This window comes from Lycorma delicatula, chromosome 1 (genome assembly GCF_047948215.1).
Source record: "Lycorma delicatula isolate Av1 chromosome 1, ASM4794821v1, whole genome shotgun sequence".
Lineage (NCBI taxonomy): Eukaryota > Metazoa > Arthropoda > Insecta > Hemiptera > Fulgoridae > Lycorma > Lycorma delicatula.
The window spans coordinates 184361948-184382800 of NC_134455.1; the positions used below are offsets into that span (position 1 = coordinate 184361948).

A 20853-nucleotide genomic window follows, 5' to 3' on the forward strand; every position below is an offset into this window, starting at 1 on the left:
AAGAGTAATCAAAAATGCAGCAAACAAATTATGAGTTACTGTTTGAGAAATTAAATAGTGGAACTCTCTCGGTAACTTTGCAAAGGTGTGTAATCATCTTGGCAATAGTGTATATTGTTATGGAAAGGACACAGTTTTAAAGGATTGTTATTGGGATTTGCAAAGCAAGTCAATTTCATCAATGTCAATACCAGACAAATTTTAATACTGTTCATTAGCGAGGTAAAAACATATTACTGGATTGGAAAGATCGTGCCTTTTATTTATGCACACATGACTGTGAATCTAAGATGATGTCTAGCCACTGAATTACCTGCAGTGCAAAATGCATGAATGTTCTATAATAAAAAATAGTCATCACAAATGCACCAAAATACTTTACATTAGCATCAAATATTTTGTCTCAAAATGCAAAAAAAATGGCAGGGTAAATTCTAATCTAGGTGAGACATCTAATCTCTTCTTAATCTATGATAGTGCTTAACTAACTCACCTGTAATTTAGCTTCGCAAACTGTTTTAGATAAATGGTTAGGCGCTTTAAGTGGAATGAGAAGAATATCTAACCGCCGTTTACTTAAATTACCCTTAGACAAAACAAATCCATCAATCAATGTCCTCCAGCAATCAAATGCAGCTTGTCTTTCTTTATCCTGATCAGGAGTTTTACTCTGAAAAAATAGTTTAATAAATTTGTAATTCTTAATCTAACTTGTTTTGCAATTTCTTACTTTCCAATCTTCTCCTAAACTGCCTAAAACTTTTAATATTTTATAGTTTGGGTTCTATTACCAGATTAAATTATTTTGATGTCTTGTATGACCTACCCACCATATTCTTTAGTAAGAATTACTCTAACATTTCCTTTTTTTTCTCCAATTAATAAAAAAAAAATCTTCATTGACATTAAATCCAACTCAAAATTGTTAGCACACCTCACTTTACAGTGAACAAGAGTAAGACTAATTTCATTTCAAGTTTAAAACTTTCCTACCCTCTCTCTCAAGAACAGATACACACATAAGGCCAAATGCACAGCATCATTAACAAATGCTCATCCAATAAACATGTAACATATATATATATATATATAAAACAGATTGGCAAAAAACTACAGTTCTCTACTTAAAATTAATAATCTTAAATTGTCTTATAATAAAAAAACCGTATTCTGACAAATCAGACTTAACAGGACCAGGCAGAATTCAGGGTATAGCTATTATTAAAATTCATAAAGCTAATTACACTAATTGATTAAACAGTGCCTCACAAGGATTTTTTGCTAGACATTTTTAAAACAATTGTAGAACATTATTCACATAGGATAAACAAAAACAATATCAATGTATTTGTTGGCAAAGAAACATTGAAGCTTATAATTTTAATTAATTAAACATTTTTTAACTAAGTGTTTAAAATCTATTTTAGTATAAAATTCTTAAATAAACCTTAGCTAATATATTAATGAGATGGATGTAATAACACGTGAAAAATTTCATCCCTCGCTGGGAACTGAACTTAAGACCATATGATTTGGAAGCTTTGAAGCTAGCTAACCATTACTGCAACTGGCCAACTTGCATAGTTGAGTATTACACATGTAATGTTTTTAATATAAAAAATATAATAAACATTTGGCTACACTGATAAAAAAAATTTTTATTTAGTGTTTCAAATGTAATACCATTTCTTGAATTGCTTTTTTTCATACATTACAGATCTGTAAATACAATTTTTCTAACACCCTTAGTTTTAAATAAATTATGCTTAAAAAAAATTAAGGGAAAATAAATTTAAAATCTATAAAATTTATAATTTTCCATGGCCATACCAGTGTTAGAATGATTTCCATTGACTGAAATGGAAATCATTCCATTGTGAAATGATTCCATTTTACTTTACAGCAGCTTTCCATCATCGAAATGTCTTAGTGGAAACATTCACCATGTTCGTCACTTACGTCTCCAAGGTTGTCCGAGAAAAATCCAGATGCAACTGGAGGAAATGTATTTTCAAAGACATATTACATCCCATACCTCTGTATGAAGTAAGAAGTTGATTAACAATGCAATGGTAATTGTAGGATTTTTATTTGCCGAGAAAACTTTTGCTAACATCTTTAAATGAAGCCCAAGTTGCACTTTCTACGTTATTTAACATTCAGTTAAATACACCATCTTTGACAAACTCTCTTATTTGAGAACCAACAAATATTCCTTCTTTAATTTTTCCTTCACTTACATCCAGAAATTTCTGCCCAATGTATAAAAATCTGGGACTACCCTTCTTCACTGCTTTTACAAAATTTTTCATTACTCCTAGCTTGATATGGAGAGAGGATAAAAATATTTTTTTTGGTGCAACTAAGGGCTCATGAATAATATTTTCGCATTTGGAGTTAAGTTGTCTCGTTTATTCCACTCTTTGGTAACATGTTTATCCCTAGTTCAACTGTCCCATTCGCAAAGAAAAACACATGTACTTAGTATATCTTAACTGCATGGCTAAAAAAATAGCTATTACTATCAAATCACCACATATGTTCCAGCTTTTTTTTTTTATAATTTATTTTTTCAAGAATGTCTTTCATCACATCGTATATCTCTTTCAAATTAATACCATAAGCGATTGGTATCGAAGGATATTTGTTACAGTTGCATAGTAGAACCACTTTTAAACTACACTTGGACGAATCTATGAAAAGGTACCAGTCCTTAGGTTTATAAACTTCTCCTTAGTGCAACATAAGCTGATCAATATTTGTGCAATAAACCAAATTATTTTCATCAATACAGTACTGAGAAAGTTCTTTTTATTGGCTTTGAAAGCCCAAAATTTTCATATTTTTTTGAAGTAAATTCCACAACCTTGCAGTCTTGATCCTAACAGTTCAGCTTGATTTTTTGATAAATTTAAATCCCTAACGAAGTCATTTAATTCACCTTGTGATATAAGAAGTGGCTTATTGGAAGATAATTCAACATCAACATCATTGTTGCCTTCTTCAGTACTGGCAGATTCTTCATCGCTGCTTTTGAAACATTCATTCACAGGTGGCTCAGGAAGTGGAATAATTTCACTGTGAGGTAATGAAGGATATTTCACAGCATATTCAGATTTTTTCGTAATTCCAGATACACTTGTTAAACAAAAGTAACAATCAGTTACATGATCCTTTGGTTCACGCCAAACCACAAGTACACCAAATGGCAAAGCCTTCCGTGTACCTTCAACCATGCTCTTAAATATACAGAACAATTAGTTCATACTATATGAGTAACCCTTGTCTTATCCTGACCAACACTTTTACACTGAAAGTACAAATGATATGCTTTTTTAATTAAAGGTGTAATGTTTTATCTATTTGATTTTACGGTTAACTCACCACATAAATAACAAAAGGCATCCACATCATTTACACAATTTTGAGGCATTACGACACTGCACTGTTAACAAACTTAAGATAGCAATAAGACTAAACAAAATTCATTCATTCCTAAATCCAGTGCTTAATACTAACAACACAGCAGTGTTTTCAGCTATATATTTTGACCTGCACAGACATGATTAATCTTTTCCATGAAGGCTCACTCTTCAGTGTTAGATATAATGTCATAATATTGACTATGATATGATTTAATTCTTTTGTCTAGTATTGTTTTATAGCTTATAAATTATGTTAACAAAGTTAAACAACAAAAAATTAGATTATAAAATACAATGTAGGAGCTTAAAATGCTAACTACATGTTGAAAAATGAAAACATCCTTTTATTAAAATTTAAAAATTTTTCAAAAATGGTGGGTGATAGAAAGATTCTGAGTTCATACTCGTTTTCAGCATCAAAACCAAATTAAAATCATGTATCGCATGTTAGTAAACAAAAATTATGTTTAACAGTGCTATCATTAAGAGCAGATCGTAACAAATTTTTTTCTATATAAAATGATCATTATTTTTTATTCAATTTCATGATTTAAAAAAAAAAATAAGAACTTATCTGCAGAATTTTCACACAAATTGTGCTTGAAATATGAATACTCTTAATAACAAAATGCCATGAAAGATGAAAACATTGCTACAATGCAGTATTTCTCTGATTATTTGGATTATCAGAAAAAATTGCAAAAAATTTTATTTTTAAAATTTTCTTTTTACACAACTGCCCATAAAGGAGTTAATATATTAAGGGTGTATGTACGTATGTATGTAATGTATGTGTAATGTATGTATGTATGTTTGTTTGTTCCACCATAGTAGCTCAATGGCTGAATTGATGATGTATGAACCTGTGTTGGAATTCATATGTTACTAGAATGTCAAAGGCCAGTGATGGACCAAGAATGGCCCACAGGCCAGATATGGCCCCCCAGATTGGTGTAATCCGGCCTGTGACAGTTCTGAATGGCCATCTACACACTCTTTACCGCGTTCTGATCAGTTCTCTCAACCAAGCATGTACATGCAATTTCATGTCGTACCTCACATTCATATCATATAACATCATATTCTTTCTGTGTCTGTATGCTGCAAACGGAGTAGCAGACAGCGGTAGGTCATGGAGTGGCGCCAAGAGCGTTCTCAACAGTAGTGCTCGACAGAATAACTCATATTATCACCACCACTCCCACTGCCAACTAACAACCTGATACTCTGTCAGTCTGAGTCAGTAGCTAGTTATACAGTAGTTCTCAATCTGATCTTGCATATTCTTGTCGGTTACTATTGTTTGCTATTTTGTAGTGAGAATTTGTGAGAGTACTAGTTATGTTGTAGCACACAATGTTGCTAAAAGTAACAAGTTCTTTCTTATGGGAAGTTTGTGTAACAGTGCATGCACCAAGTTTGTGACATTTTATGTCCTAACAAACAAAGAATTTTTAAACTGTCAGTTAGTCTCGAAAAACTATTACTTCAAGACTTGAAACAATAAACACTTACTGTCACAGTCAGAATCAAAAATTAGTCAGTCTAAATTTTGTTCTATTATTATGGACGAGAATACTGTCATAAATAATATTACTCAGTTACTACTACTTATAAGAGGTATTGATGATAGCTTTTGTATTACTGAAGAGACTAGCATATGCTTGCGATCAATCATTAAAGGGTACATCAACGGTCAGATGTTTTTCATGAATTTCAAGAAGGCCTATCGACTTTGAAAGTATCCTTAACCAATATATGCAATATTACAACTGATGGAGCACCTAATATGAGACAGAAGAAATCTGGTTTTGCTGGCATGTTTATACAAGCATACCTTGAGAACAAAGTTGTATTTCTTTATTGTGTCAAACATCAAGACACTCTGTGTAAATCTACCGTAGATATGAAACACATACTTAATGTCATTATGAAGCTTGTTAATACTTCGATCATGAGCGCTTACTCACAGACAATTTTGATTTCTTGACTCAATGCAGTCTGAATACACTGATGTACTCTACTACACTAAAGTAAGGGGCTTAGTGCAGGACGTGTCTTCAAGTGAGTTTGGAAGCTGAAAGAGGAAATAATTTCATTCATGTGTAAAAAACAGATGTTTGAAGGTTATGAAATGCTGCAAAATACTGCATGCCTTTTGGAGTTTGCATTTTCACAGATCTTCCGTGTCATATGAGTAAGTTAAATGTTAAGCTGCAAGGAAGAAATCAATTTACCCAGAATATCTGGGGGTCATCTCAGATGGTTTAAATGCAACTAGTTCTATTTGCCAAACAGCTATTTAAGAAAGAGCTGTCCCACTTTCCAAGGCTAAAAACAATAGTCCCAGTGAAGGAAGACAAACTTGTGAGCTACGAGGAAACCGTGAAAAGACTCCATGATGAATTTAAACACAGGTTTCAAGGCTTAACTATTGAACAAGCCTTGGATATTTTCAATATACAATTTAATTTGGACTGCGCACAGTGAAATTGGAATTTCAGCTTGAAATGAGTTGCAATGTAACACTGAATTGAAGCCATTGTTTCTCATCCTGAAATTAGCGTTCAATAAGTCCCTGTGGAGATCAAGTTTTCCAAATTTCAGACCTCATGCCCACCATGTTAGCATCACTCTATGGTCTGTGAACAAGTGGTTTTCTACCATGAAACTTCAAAAAAATAGTGTTTAAAACAGAGTGACAGATGACCATTTAGCTTCACTTCTGATAGTCAGCGCACCCCAGATACAACCAGATTTTGAGAAACTTTTTTAAGTACAGTCACAGTTCCATTCATCACACACTCCTCCATACTCATTCAATAATTAACTGAGTTTAGTAAAGATAAAGATAAATAGTATAAGGTAAAGATATAAAATATATCATGTGATAAAAATGTATTGTGTTTATTTTTTAAAAACTTTTGTTGGCCCACCTAGCTTGTTTTCTCTTTTCTTTGGCCCTCTCCCAAAAAAGTTTCCCCATCACCATCATAGCTATATAAGTATGTTTAAATAAATTTTAAAAAATTAGAAAAAAATTATACTATATACAAATACTATATGCAGAATTGTCATCCCCACAATCTTTAATTATCCTATATTAAAGAGCAATGTTTGTCAGCAATGTTTTTTTTTTACAGTTGTGTTTTTTAATATTAAACCTGCTAGCAACTTTCCTATAATTTAGATATTATATTTTGAAGAGTTACTATTTTTTTTATAATGGACCTTTATTCTTTGCCTGATACAATTTAATTTTATATTTTTATTACCTCTAAATTTTTTCATAAAGAATTAAAAAGATTCTCCTTCATTTTCATAACATCCATTTTTAGGTTTCCTAGAAATTATCTTTCTGTAAATATAGCTTAATGTAAGGGAATGATAAAAAAAAGATTTAAATTTTATTTTGGTCTCAGATTTAAATAAATAGGATGAGAAGTTTTTAATATATAAGTGTTTAAGGGGATACTGCATGCTATTTTTTAAGTAATAAAATAAATACACCAATATAATATTAATAAAATATGAATTTATTCACTTAACCTGTAGAAAAGAAAATATTTTACACAAGAAATTCTTCATTTTCATCATTACTGTTTTTACAAATGTAATCACAATTTTTTTATGGAAGAATTTTTCTTCATAATAATAAACCTGTGTAGCGTGATATTCATGACATGCTCCTATTATTAATCTTCTTTAGTCCTAATTATTTTTTACAAGCAGCAATGCAATCATCCTTTGAGATGGAAATCAATTTTATCTTTACAAGTTCTTATAATCTTTTAATTTATTTGTAACACCCTTTTTTGTAATATATTTTTTTCATTGTAAGCCAAATTAACTCTATAAGATTAAAGTCTAGGTGGTAAAGAAGTAAACAAAGAATTGCATGTCTATGTAACATCATTAAACTATCTAGTATAAATTTTATCTGTGCCCTTAGAAAGTTTTTTTAATGTATTTTGTAGTCGTGGCTTAAGTATGCAATTGTTGGTTTTTTACCTAGCAACCATTTTGTCGTAGTCTTCCTTTCTAGAAATGGAGTCGGGGTATTAACATTCTACAATGTTGTGGCGCAGGGCTTATCAACAATTATAAAAGAAATTACATTACATATTAACCAAGTTTTGGCCCTATGCATGAAATTTAAAAAATTCATTTGATTGTGATAACCCCAAAATGTTGCCCCAGAATGCCAAATTAAGTAATGCATTAGAAATGAATTTTATGCCATCTTAGCTCTTTTTCTTTTTTATAACCTCTTTTTGAAACAGTCAGTCACAATTGTTACCTTTATAATAATAGTGATTATAAGTTGGTTTATCATACTAACTTTTAATGGATGTATCCATATGATTCAGTTAATAATTTCTTATTTTCTTTTTTCTTCCATGAGAATCATATATCCCATCGAGTTAGTTTCAATAAACTCAATATGCTTCCTATGTAGTTTATACTTTCTTTTAATTTTTCATTTCATAACTAATTTTAAGATTGGCAGACATTTTTCAGTTTTACAAGTTATCCAATTCTATTACCATTTTTTTCTCTCAAATTTTTTTAGATAATTTTGAGACAAATACTAACCATCTGTCAAGTAATTAATTTTTTCTTTTTCTCATGGACATTATATACTGTCCTGATCGAAACACCACAAGCATTATCTGTTCTCTCTACAAACTTTAGTAACTACAAGATCCCTCCAACATAAATTCACTATGTGCTATCTACTTCAGGAACTTAATTGTTTGTTTAACTTTATCACTCCACCAATTTATAACAGAATTCTGAAGCACTTTCCATTTTAAGAACAATAATTAAAATGTTAATAAATAGAACATTCATTTAAATTACATACAGTGTTAAAAAAAATGAACCTATACAACTAAAAAATATAAACATTACTTAATATATGATTAGATTTAATAATTAGATTAACAAAAACTGTAATATATCGCACATAAATTTAGCCTTACATTAATTAAACTGAATGGAATCATCAACATAACATGTTTAATGATCAGCCAGTTATGAATTAGCTTTACCAGATAAGAAATGAGTAATGGTTTTATACAAGATAAAAAATTACATTTTGTTTATTAGTAACACCATTCACATTGTAGTGATGATGGCTCATATTTTTGCTGCAACATTTATATAACCCTACATTTTACTTGCGCATCTTAATCTCCATCAATCTCTGCAATAATTCTATGTAGTCTTTTTTTTTATAAAACTTCAGAACCCAGAAAATGATTATGAAAATTCTTTCATAATATGTGACAGACTTTGTTAATTTCAAGTTTATAAAGTACAATCAAAAACATGGTAAAACGAGTTTAATTAATAATTTTTACCCAAATATGAAAATTTAAAATACACATTTAATTTTAAAAAAAAATGTAAATCAGATTTAACAAATTACCTTGAATGCTTTCTCCAAAATTCTCAGAAGAGCATTTGCAGTATCAAGCGAGGCATTCACTTCTTCACCCACCATTCTGGCTAAAATGCACCAGATAATTGGCCATTCATCTGTGCCACTTTTCATTAAATCCAGCATTCTCTCATTACAACTAAACATAAAATAAATTAATAAAATAGTATCAATGATCAAAGAATATATACACTGCAATGAATAAATAAAACTGGTGTTAGAAATAAATATCAAGGATTTTTTTTTGACTAAATCATAATCCAAACTTTCAATACCCAAACTATTATCAGGGAGGAAAGAAATTTTTCAATGTAATAAAGAAATTTTCAATTAGATCTTTAATTTTTTTTTTAACAAATATCTATGTTATAGGTTTTGAATGATTTATATTATAGTCAATAAGTTTCCAGATTTGGGGCTGACTGACAATTGCATCCCTTCTACAAATAATGAGGGGTGAATTTAACACGTCGCATCTACAGGTTACTAGCCAAGAATGTTTTAATTAGAACCAAACGACAGAACAGTAACAAGGAACACTATTAAGGAGTCTAGCTCTATAACTAATTAGGATGGGTCTTGAAGTATAAACCTCTGGCACAGGAGGGCTACAACTAACCATATGCACTACACTGACACAAGTGTAAGTATGAATGTCATTTAGTTATTCATTTAAGACCTTTGTCTAGATGAGTAGCTTACACTCTAGTTTAGCTTTTCAGAGTTTGACAAACTTACTTCTTTAATTTCTAAAATTATACTTTTTTTTTTTTGTTTTCCATAGGGGGAGGAAAATGCTCTGCCAGCTGCCACCAGGCCTGATCTGACAGCAAGTGCAGGGCTCACACCCGCTAAAAAACTTCTCCCTTATGCAGCAGCCCAGATATCTGCCTTTCAGCATTACTCTGAGGCTGCTGTGTCCTTGCAGGCTTCTAGATGAATGAATCGGAGAGTCCTTGGCACATCAACGACAATGACAACCCTTGGGGGCCCCCGACTGCCTTTATACCAAGGCTATCCTCTCCTCGTCCATCTGTACAAACACCTACTGCTGTCAGCCCTCTTCTGTCATCTTCCTTCTAAATATGCTCTTGCACAACATATCTACAGCCTCCCAGTAGGCTTCACTAGACAATAATTTGTTCCTATGTTATCTGGGTTCAACTGTCCCACAACCGCCAGACACCTCTGCCTCTCTGAGACCCAATTTTACATTCAAAAAATGTGTGCTCAGCCATGTTGTCCTTCCCACAGTAGATGCACCATGGGTTAAGCCTCCTCTTCATTCTACCCAGGTAGAAATTAAATGCCCCAAGGCCTGTCAACAGCTGGGTCAGCCAGAAGTTAACCTCCCCGTGCCGGCAACAGATCCATTTCTTGACATCAGGGATGATGCAGTAAGACTATCTTCTCACGTCAACTGCTTCCCACCTGCTTTGGCACTGAGCTAGCATACTCTCGTATACTACTTACGTGGTTTCTCTATTAAATCTTCCTACCCTTTCTGCCACCTTTAGTTCAACTAGGGGGACACCTGCCAACAAGAACACCGCCTCCATGGACACAGTCCTGTATGCCAATGTGATCCTCAATGCTATTTTCCTTTGAACCCTGTTAAGACTAGTCTTGCATCTTTCATACTTCATGGCATGTTGCCAGATGCAAGCAACTGCCTCTTCTAGGAGGCCAGAAGACCTCCCACGTTGCTCATGAGTGCAGTGAGGGCCTGTGTCATGCTATCAGCCTTATCAGACACCCCCTCCACATGCCTGGTAAACTTCCACTCGTAGTCTAACCAGGCACTCAGATATTTGGCCAGCCTGACAGGCTCCAGCACAACATCACCCAACAAGATCTTGATTGGGGGTATCCTTCTTTTCCTAGCGGGTATTATTAACTCTGTTTTATCTGCCGCCAGGAATAACCCCTTGTCCTCCAGTCTTTGGCCATCTTAATGGCAAGGTTTGTTTTCTCCTCTAGCCTCTGCATAACTCGGTCCACAGAGATCAGCGTGACGACATCAGCATAGCCAACAGCCACCACCCCTTCTGGTCAATCTTGACCAAGCAAGCTGTCGTAAACCATATTCCAAAAAATCGATCCAATCGAGACCCCTGTGAGAAACACTACACTCCATCCAGAACTCTATAGTCGCATATGCCACAAAACCTTTGATTGTTCTGTGGGACAGGTAGTCTTGTATTATACGCTTCTAATATAGTGAGATGTTCCTGTCCTTCAATTCTTTCAGGAAAGCATCCCATCTTATGCTACTAAAGGCATTCTTAACAGCCAGTAGGACCAGAATCAGTACCTTCCTGGAGTGCCTAGAACCTCCCGCTGCCTGATCAATCATTGAGACTATCCTCTCTAATGCATAGATGGTGGACCTCCCTGTACTAAAACCATATTGGTGTTCAGAAAACTCACCCCTCGCATCAACCTCTTTTCTCAGCCTATGCAGCAATAGCCTATGCTATTTGAAGCTATTTCTTCAAATAGCTTCCCTACAATGTTTAATAAACATAGCGGCCTATAACCAGAGGGGTCTCCATTCCATCTTCGGATTCTTCAGTAGCACCGACCATGCACACTTCCATTCTGGGATTATTTTTTACAAAGCAGAACATGGTTTACCACTTCAAGGATTGTAAGTGGGTCAGCCTCCACTACCTTTGCTAGAATCCCATCTACTCCAGGGCTTTTCCCAGGCCTCAACTTACTGCATGTTATCTGTAACTCTCTGACCATGAAACAAGGAATCTCCTGCACCACAATTCCCCTTGTAACACTGTGGATGTTTTTTAGGAATAGTCTTCTTATGACTTCCTCAGTTTGCATGCCTGTGAGAACAGGCAACTTATGTCCAAATCGTCCATGATGATTTTGAATACGTTCTCCCAGGGATCCTCATTCACCTCGTCAAATAGGATCTGTTGCTGCTAGAACGCGTCTCTTACCTATATCTTTTAAGCCATTGGACAGCTTCTCCTGTGTTGGTGCCGGCCCTTCTTCTCCTCTGAAAGACCTTCCTAGCTCGCAGATGCTCCTTTCTTAAGGATGCAATCTCATAGTTCCACCAATATACCCCCTTGTATTTATGGGAGCTAGTGCTTCTCTTACAGACATTGTACAGTGCTTCAAACAAAACACCTATAACAGCATCGGGTAACAATGCCTTTGGAGAGCTTATCTATAATTATTTCCTTAAAGTCATATAGTTCTCTATAGTTGAGTCTCCACAACCTGGGGAGCCTCTCTCCTGCTCATTGCCTATGCATAAAATTCAATATAGTGGTGGTCACTAAGGGACTCCTCCTTGTACACCTTCCACACTGAGATCTTGTAAATAAAGGTCTGTTGAGTGAAGGTATGAGTTAAGGTGCTTAAGTAATCCCCCCTGCTGAAAGTGACCACCCCCTCCACATTGACGTCCTGCTACTTCAATTGCCTCTGCTAGGATTGCTCCTCTGCAGTTCGTGGTCTGGCATCCCCACTCAACGTATCAAGCATTGAAGTCACCAGCCACAATGCATGGGTGCACGCTATGTGTTTAAAATTATATTTACAAAAATGTCTTGAAAATCTGTTGATTTATAAATGATCCATTATCATCAGAGTAAATAGCTCCTAGAGAAGTTGAAATAAATTGATCTTTTTAACTATTTCAGCCCATCTCAAAATTGGTGTTCTATATAAAACCCAAAAAACAAAGCACTTAAATTCAGAAAAGATCAATGAATATTCTCCAATCAAAAAACCGTTAAATTGTTTTCTGAAATCAAGGAAATTAAAATAACACATTTCTGAATCTAGGAATCTTTGATAAACATGTTTTTGACCTGTTGCACCAAGTAAGTGGATTGAGTAATACTGATTATTTTCTGGTAATATACAATAAATTAACACCTACAAAAAATATACTGCTTCAGTTTTAAATATTTGGATCGTACTAACATGCAAGAGATTAACATCCATTATATCTATCATCAAACCTAGTTATATCAATTAATTATATTTTCAATTAGTTACACAAAATGTTACAAATGTTTGTAATAACACTGTTCAGAATCTTTTTCTAACGAGGGCAAGAAATAACACCTTTATTGTTTCATCAGTTATAATTCCCTTCTAGAGACTTTTATTTTTTCAAATTTTGTACTTTTTGAATCCCAATATCTCAGAAGACCTGATAGAAATACCAGAATTTGCAAGATGAAATTCCCAACAAGGTTATTTATAGCCCTCAAAGTATTATCTTTTTATTAGGACTACTTGGAAACATCAATTATATTTTGACTGAAAAAGAAACATATATATTTTAATTTATAAGAAATACATTATTCATTTTTAATAATTATATTTTTTAATACAAGAATTAAATTTTTTAATATGTAAAAGCTTTGGCTCATAAAGAAACTGAACTGTATCCGATTTTAAAGGATTGGGGAGAATAAACATTGCAGTGATTAGAAAACAAAGAAACAAATCTGAAATTTCACAAAATGATAGATGTTGCTATGTTCCTAGTAGAACAAATATGATCTTTTAACAATATTCAAACGCAGGAGATGTGTTTTGTGAGGTCGGTGAAGCGGTGTTCAAGACCAAATAAAATCTTTAAAGAAGGCGTCCAGATGGAATTTTTAAATTAGAAATCAGGATAATAAATAATAAGGAAATATGGATGGTGCATTTACAAAGAAAGCGCAATGCAAGTATACCAAAAAAGACATGGGAATGAAATACCAAACATGGTTCATTCCCCAGACATGGGAAAGTATGCCAAAAAAGACCAGTGGGACAGAGAGCTGTTGGGAATCACCAAGAAAATATTGGTGATTCAAAATTGTGGATGGAATATATTCTTTGAGACTGGAATAAGCAATTCACCTATGCCTTGAAAGATGAACACAAAAATGTTACTTTTAAGGCATACCATGTGATTAAGACTACAGGCTGTGTAATTAACATTTACTTATTGGTATTGAACAATTCTGTTATTCTGTTAAGAAATTAGGCTTTTAAGCCTTTGTAACATTCTGAGGAAACAGTCATTTTCTGTCAGTCTATTCTAGTGTATTAAACAATGCAGTTCAGCAAAGTAGTGAAGTTCTATGTTTTAAATACAGTAAATCTCACTAAAATGGCATTGAAAGGGTCTATTAGTTTTCACTGCTATAACAATATTCCCGTTGTAGATAGTTAAATACAGACCTTAAATCAATGTATTTTCAATATATTTCATATAGTGGGACAATTTTTCAGAATTTTATTGTAAAGTAACTTGAACAATATTTTCATTATGCTAATAAAATATTAATCACAATGTAAAGAAGATAATTTGCAATGTGATCCAGAATATGAATAACTAATACTGTAATATGTAAAAAAAAAAATGACTGGTATGTAGCTGCAGGAGTACCTCCTCTCAAAAAGCAGAGGCAAAGTTCAGAAAAAACTGCTGCAAGAAATAACTTCAAAATTAACAGTAATGATATACAAATATTTAAACATAGCTCAAATTATGATGTTGAAATTTAAGCTGCTGGAGATAATGACGATAACTTACATTGTGATTTAATAATAAGACTGAAAAAGAAAATTAAGCAGAACGCAAGTGAATCAGAAAAAATTAAATGTTCAGTTTTGCACCAACATAGTCAAATCAAACATACAGCACAAGAACTCAAAGTTAATACATATTTAGTTGTCAAACTTATTTACAAAGTTGAAAATCTGGTAATCTGCCTACACCAGAAAGCCACAAATCTACGAGTGGAAATGCATTTTAAGTAAGACAATTGTTCAATCAATTATAGTTTTACAATTTTAATGAGTTATCTGGTTCGCCCTGGTATGAAAGACTAGTGTTAACAAATATGGTGCAAAAGAAAAAAAAGTAAGTCTAGCACTAAGTAAAATTTTTTGATAAGAAGAGTGAAGACCGACCTGAATATATTTGTACTACTAATTATGTGAATCATACAGTTTTACTATGATCCAGATGTTAACCAAAACAGTCCTTCAAAAACATATTCCATCAAATTGATCAAATTGTTATTGTACACATGTGCCTCTGAGGTGTAAAATTCATATCCTGTATTGTTACTATAACATTCAACAGATACTAGTAATAAGCATCTTATTAATTTATAATAATTATAACTAAACTATAACACAGTGTCACATGCATATTGTTAACAATAACAAAAAAAAAATCACGAATAAAATCATTCACTGAATTTGAACAAGTCATAGAAAATGAATTTTTTTAATCAGATAGAGCTCATTAAAAATTATTTGGATCATCAAAATAACTTACATGTTTAAAAGTAACAACAGATTTTACAAAAAAAAAAAAAATGCAATTTGAAAAAGAAATGAGTGTTTTTACGTTTTTGAAATGTTCCTTTTAGAAAGAACATTTGGAAAAAATGTAAATATGGATTTTTAACAACTTCTCTATATATAAATTTTCATGGAAGAACATGAAAAAAATGTGAATTGTCATTGCAACCACCATTAGCTGAAACTTTATAATAGCCATTATGACTAAATTAAATTAACATCCAATTTGCTTGATCACATTCATTACATCTCTAACAACTTTCCTATTAATAATCCAGTTTGTATAATTAGATACCACTATAGTATTAGTAGAGTAACATCCACTTACTAGCTTACTTAACTATCTTATTAATCATCATGGGTAGGTAATTCACATATATAAAAAATTTACCTCGATCTAACCGTGTGGAACTCCAGCTAATATGATAAAGTGAAAACAATAATAATCAATAGAATAATTATAAAGTAAAAATTCCTTACCATTTTTCAATGCCTAATTTAAAATCCGTCCACCAATTTTTTTGTTTTAAATGTAAATTCTCAGCAAGACAAACTTGAAGCTTACTAAAAACAGGAACAGCAGTTTCTCTAATTTTTTGTTTATCAGAAAAAATAAAATTATTAAAAATCATTGGAATTAGAGTACAAACATCATCAGAAACTGGTGTCATAGCACCCAACTCTGCAAGAACTTTTATGACAGAAGAATCATCTGGGTTTTCAGAAGATATAATATCTTCTAACTTCAACTTTACTTCATTAAATCTGAAATAATACAGAGAAAATATTAGTACATCATATAGTCATTGCATAATAAATATTTTTTACAAAGGTACATTATGGTTAATAATAAACACTAGTAACAAAGACAATAACATCAAAACTTATATAACTTGAGTTAATAAGTTAAGAGAAAACAATAGGCAACTCTTACTTTCTGATTAATGGAATGCAACTTCAAATCGCATGCATTCTACTTGTAAATAAAGAAGTTATGTCACAATCTTACTGTTGCATGTTAAATAATCATTTTTTTATGTAATTCACAGCAGAGCATCTTACAAGAAATCCTCAATCTATATAAAGGTTCTATTTAGAGACAAATATGGTTCTCTAATTATAGTTCAATACCATATAAAAGTGTTGTCTGCTGCTTACATAGCAAAAATAATCAATATTTTATTATATCACTGTTCATATCTGATGAAGATAGTCCATTAGTAATTCATTAACAATGCATTTGAAAACATCGTGAAACAGGATATCTGCAAAATGGCTAGGTTATGTGATGTTCAACAATGAAATTTGTAATCATTTCTGCATTAACTGATACTGTTTCCACTATTAGAACTTGTCGTAAAAGATGTACTGATCAGAATTATTCTCCTTTGTCTATTCTGGAAATATAATATAACGTACTAGGGATGTCAGAATGTCATCCCTAGATGAGAATGTCAGAATGTAAGTTTGAGTAAACAATGATTTAGATTATAGTAATATTCTCTGTACTTATTTAAAGCAGTAAATAGTAACGAATTCTTAGCAATTCTGTAGATGGCTAACTAACATTTTCAACTGAAAATGTAGGCTGATTATTATAATTTCAGTCAAAATTCTACTAGTGGGAGGACATATGTACTGTACTAGTGGAACCTGTATGGCAGAAAAAATAGAACCAACAATTTTTTTTTTTTTTTAATTTATTTATCTTACAATCAATGGCATAATTGTTAAAAAAAATAATAATTTAGAAAAATGCTAAAATTACTCAACATACTCTACAAATAATTTCATAGTCTTTAATCAGAATAATCTTTCAATAAAGAGGGAAAAGATATTTCAAAACTACATTTATTTTAACTGAAATAAGTACGTCAAACTATATCTTAACTGAGTGAATTTGCTTGTTGCGTTTAATAATTTTTTCTTTATAGTTCCAGATCCTACATTATTCTACTCATGTCATTAGAATGGCATACATTGCATACTCACATCATGAAATATATGTACACAAAAAAAATTTTTAACTTACAAAGTTTTTTTACACATTTATTATTTTGTTTTCCTTAACTCTAAACGCTTTCAGATTATATTGCAATGATTTTGATGGTTGAAAATCATTACACAATGTGTTTTATTGCTATTTTCCTTATTATTTAAACAAAACTTTTTTAAGTGTTTTAAGAAAAACACAAATAAGTTTCATTGACTTTTAACTGTGATGTGTTAAACTTTATGGCTATAGTTCTGAGGTGACTAAATTAGTACATAAAACATAAGGAAACTAAATATTTAACTAGAACAGAGGTCAGTCATTCGCTCTACTTACAACCAGCATTTGTTCTGTGGTTCAGCCACTTTTACTGTATGTATATTATTAATTTACAACTGAATCATTATTACGTACCACTGTTAATTGACATTACTGCAATTAACAAAATGCATATATACCATTCAAAAACCATTTTTATAAGCGCATGCCTTCTTGATTTAGTTGAACTGATTATTATTTTTATTATTATAACTTTCTAACGATAACAGTACATATTGCTTATAATTTGGTGATAATAAAATTTATGATATGTATGGTCTAGATACAAAAATACAAGAATTAAATAATAATCAACATAATATATAGAATTTCAAAAACTTACAATAAATGTTGCATAATAAATATGAAATGATAAAAAGTACTTAAAGTCATTGTGCACATAAAAAAATCTGCAATGGTTTATTATGAAATTATTACCAATGTCATCAAATTTCATATAAACAAGTTTAATAATATAAATTAAAAAAGTCTGATAATAAGAAATAACAAGACATAAGCCACAACAAAAGGAGGAAATGAAATGTAGACAAGGAACAGAAAGGCTGCTACATCTACAAGCATGAGCTAAGATTCTCTGAAATGCAGGAAAGAGAGCTAGCTTTCATTCCCTAAGTTTTCAAACTATTTTTCTTGAATTTTTGTGGTAAAATATGTTATCAGGATGAGAACAGTACAATAAATAGTATTTATTTAAAGTGATTTTTTTTTTAGAGTGATAGAACTTTCGATAGGGATAGCTATCATTTGTTTTGTTTTGTAATTTTAGGACAGCGAGCACTGGCAAATGATCATGGAAAGATTGAAGCCGTAACAAGATTTACAAACTGTGGAAATAAATTTTCAAAATCAATGTCCTGTTCGCCAAACGTATAATTTTTACGGTGCACATAATCGTCCATCAGAGCAACTTATTTGTTGAACTATTCATAAATTTTGAATAACATTTACTCCACTTGATGAAAAACAAACACCAAGATAAAGAACTGTACATACAGAAGAAAATGTTGGTGCTGTCAGTGATAGTGTAGAAGATCTGAATATCTGTGTATATTCGTTGCCATTCTCAACAACTTTGACTTTGTACATCAAATACATAAAACATTTTACATAAAGATCTTGGTCTACACTCATTCAAGACACAATTGGTGCAAGAATTGAAGCCACAAGACCATAATAAGCATTGTTTGTTTGGTGAATAGTGCCTAAATCAACTGACTGCATCCTGAAAAATGCACTGTATGGTGTGGGTTACATACTGGAGGTATCATCAGTCCTCATTTCTTCAAAAATTAGGCTGGAGCACGTAATGGTGATAATTATAGATTATCAATGATTATTTGTTTACAAATTTGCATGGCATTGACCTGCAACAGTTTTGGCTTCAACAAGATGGTGCCATACCTCATACTGTTAACAAAATCAATTTATTGAAAGAACAATTTAACAACAGAATTATTACATGAAACGGTCCAGTGAACTGGCCTCCAAGATCATGTGACCTTACACCAGTGGATTATTTTCTTTGGGATATACGTAAAGTCACTGGTTTATGCCGATAAACCAGCAACAACCACGCTTTGGAAGCCAATATAACTCATTTATTAATGAAATACATCCCCAATTACGTGAAAAAGTGGTTCAAAACTGGACTGATCAAATCCAGTACAAATAAAGCTAGTCACGGTGACCATATGCCACTGGTTTATGCCGATAAACCAGCAACAACCACGCTTTGGAAGCCAATATAACTCATTTATTAATGAAATACATCCCCAATTACGTGAAAAAGTGGTTCAAAACTGGACTGATCAAATCCAGTACAAATAAAGCTAGTCACGGTGACCATATGCCAGAAACTATCTTCAAAAATTAATGTGAAAATGTTATCGTTCAAATAAAAACAAAATTAGCTTCAAACTTAATTTTTCATGTGTTTTATTTCCATCCTAAGTTCTATTAGTCTAAAAAAACACCCATATATGGTTAACTTATTAAATGGCAATTTTTCTGCTTTCTTTCTTTTTTTTTAAATATTAATTTGTTAATAAATTAATTCCCAAATAATTATATCTTTGTTTAAGACTGCAACTTCATGTATAAAAGAATAAAAAACACATTTAGTTAAAATTTGAATATCTTTACTGTTATATAGAAAACATTAACTGAAACGACTTGGAGGAAATATGATCCAGATTATACATTTGCTTTTATCACTGAATCTCATGAAAAAACATACAGCATAACATATAACTTTAAATTAAAATCTTAATATTTCTTAATTATTTTATTTTGCACTTAGGTTAAATAATTTGTCATACACTATGTATAATAAAAAGATAACATAAATTACAAAGAAGAAAATTACTTCCTTTCCCAAAAATTGTCTATAGTTATTCTACAAATAATAATGCATGATATAGTTTCAAAATGATACATTAAGATATTTTTACTTCATTTCTATTGCACATTATTTTACAACATACTCTACAATGCAATCACTTCATACTTACTTTAAAAAAACGGGGCAAGCTTATTTCTTATTTCATTCCCTAACTATTTTTCTCTTACCAATTGTATACCATCATTACTGAAATTAGTCTTTTATAAACTAAGAAAATTCTTCTTTTTTTTTGTATTACTACATTTAATCTTACTACCTATTCACTTTGAAAAGAACAATATGGCCTAAGCCAAGTTTGTGTATTTTTGAACAAATGTTTTCCCAATTGTTGGTTATTTTATAATATTACAACCAAGAATTGCTATTTAGAAAAAAAAACTGCTATATTAGTTTTGATTAACTGAAAATTGTCCGTCTAATTAAGCAAATGTTTACCGTAATGGAAAATTATGAATGAAAAGATATTTAAAAATAAAAATGTAATTAAATATTTCACATAAACAGCAATGTACACAGTAAATCATCAGCAAAGAATAAATTCTATATTTTATTTATAATTCAAGGTAACATTAACAATAATTTAAATCACAATAAACAACAAAATGAATTCTATGTATACTCCAATAACATCATGCACACAAACATAGAATTTTTACACAAACATAACAATAATGCAAATAAAGTCTCTTTTCAAAATACTTTGTATTTACAAATTGATTTCTTATGGAAGAGTTATCCATAGTCTATAGGGGTTTTGTTCATCCATGATTACCTACTGTTCTGGGCAAACAAGCCCCATATGGTTTTTTGCCTACTTAATTGATTTTCAAGAACTTCCCCTGTCAAATATTATTCCAATTCAAAACCTCTAGAAGATAGTCACCACGATCAATGTTTG

At 31.6% G+C, this 20853-nt stretch overlaps 1 protein-coding gene across 1 annotated transcript in view; it reads right to left on the bottom strand.

The window, feature by feature from the left end:
• The window catches only part of LOC142326097 (uncharacterized), a 126718-nt gene that overhangs the window by 83569 nt on the left and 22296 nt on the right, over positions 1-20853 (bottom strand). The window contains exons 3-5 of the mRNA XM_075368282.1: positions 15703-15987; positions 8860-9010; positions 494-670 (exon numbers count right to left, since the gene is read on the bottom strand). Of these exons, the coding sequence (XP_075224397.1) occupies positions 494-670; positions 8860-9010; positions 15703-15987 (613 nt within the window). The remainder of the gene's footprint in view (positions 1-493; positions 671-8859; positions 9011-15702; positions 15988-20853) is intronic.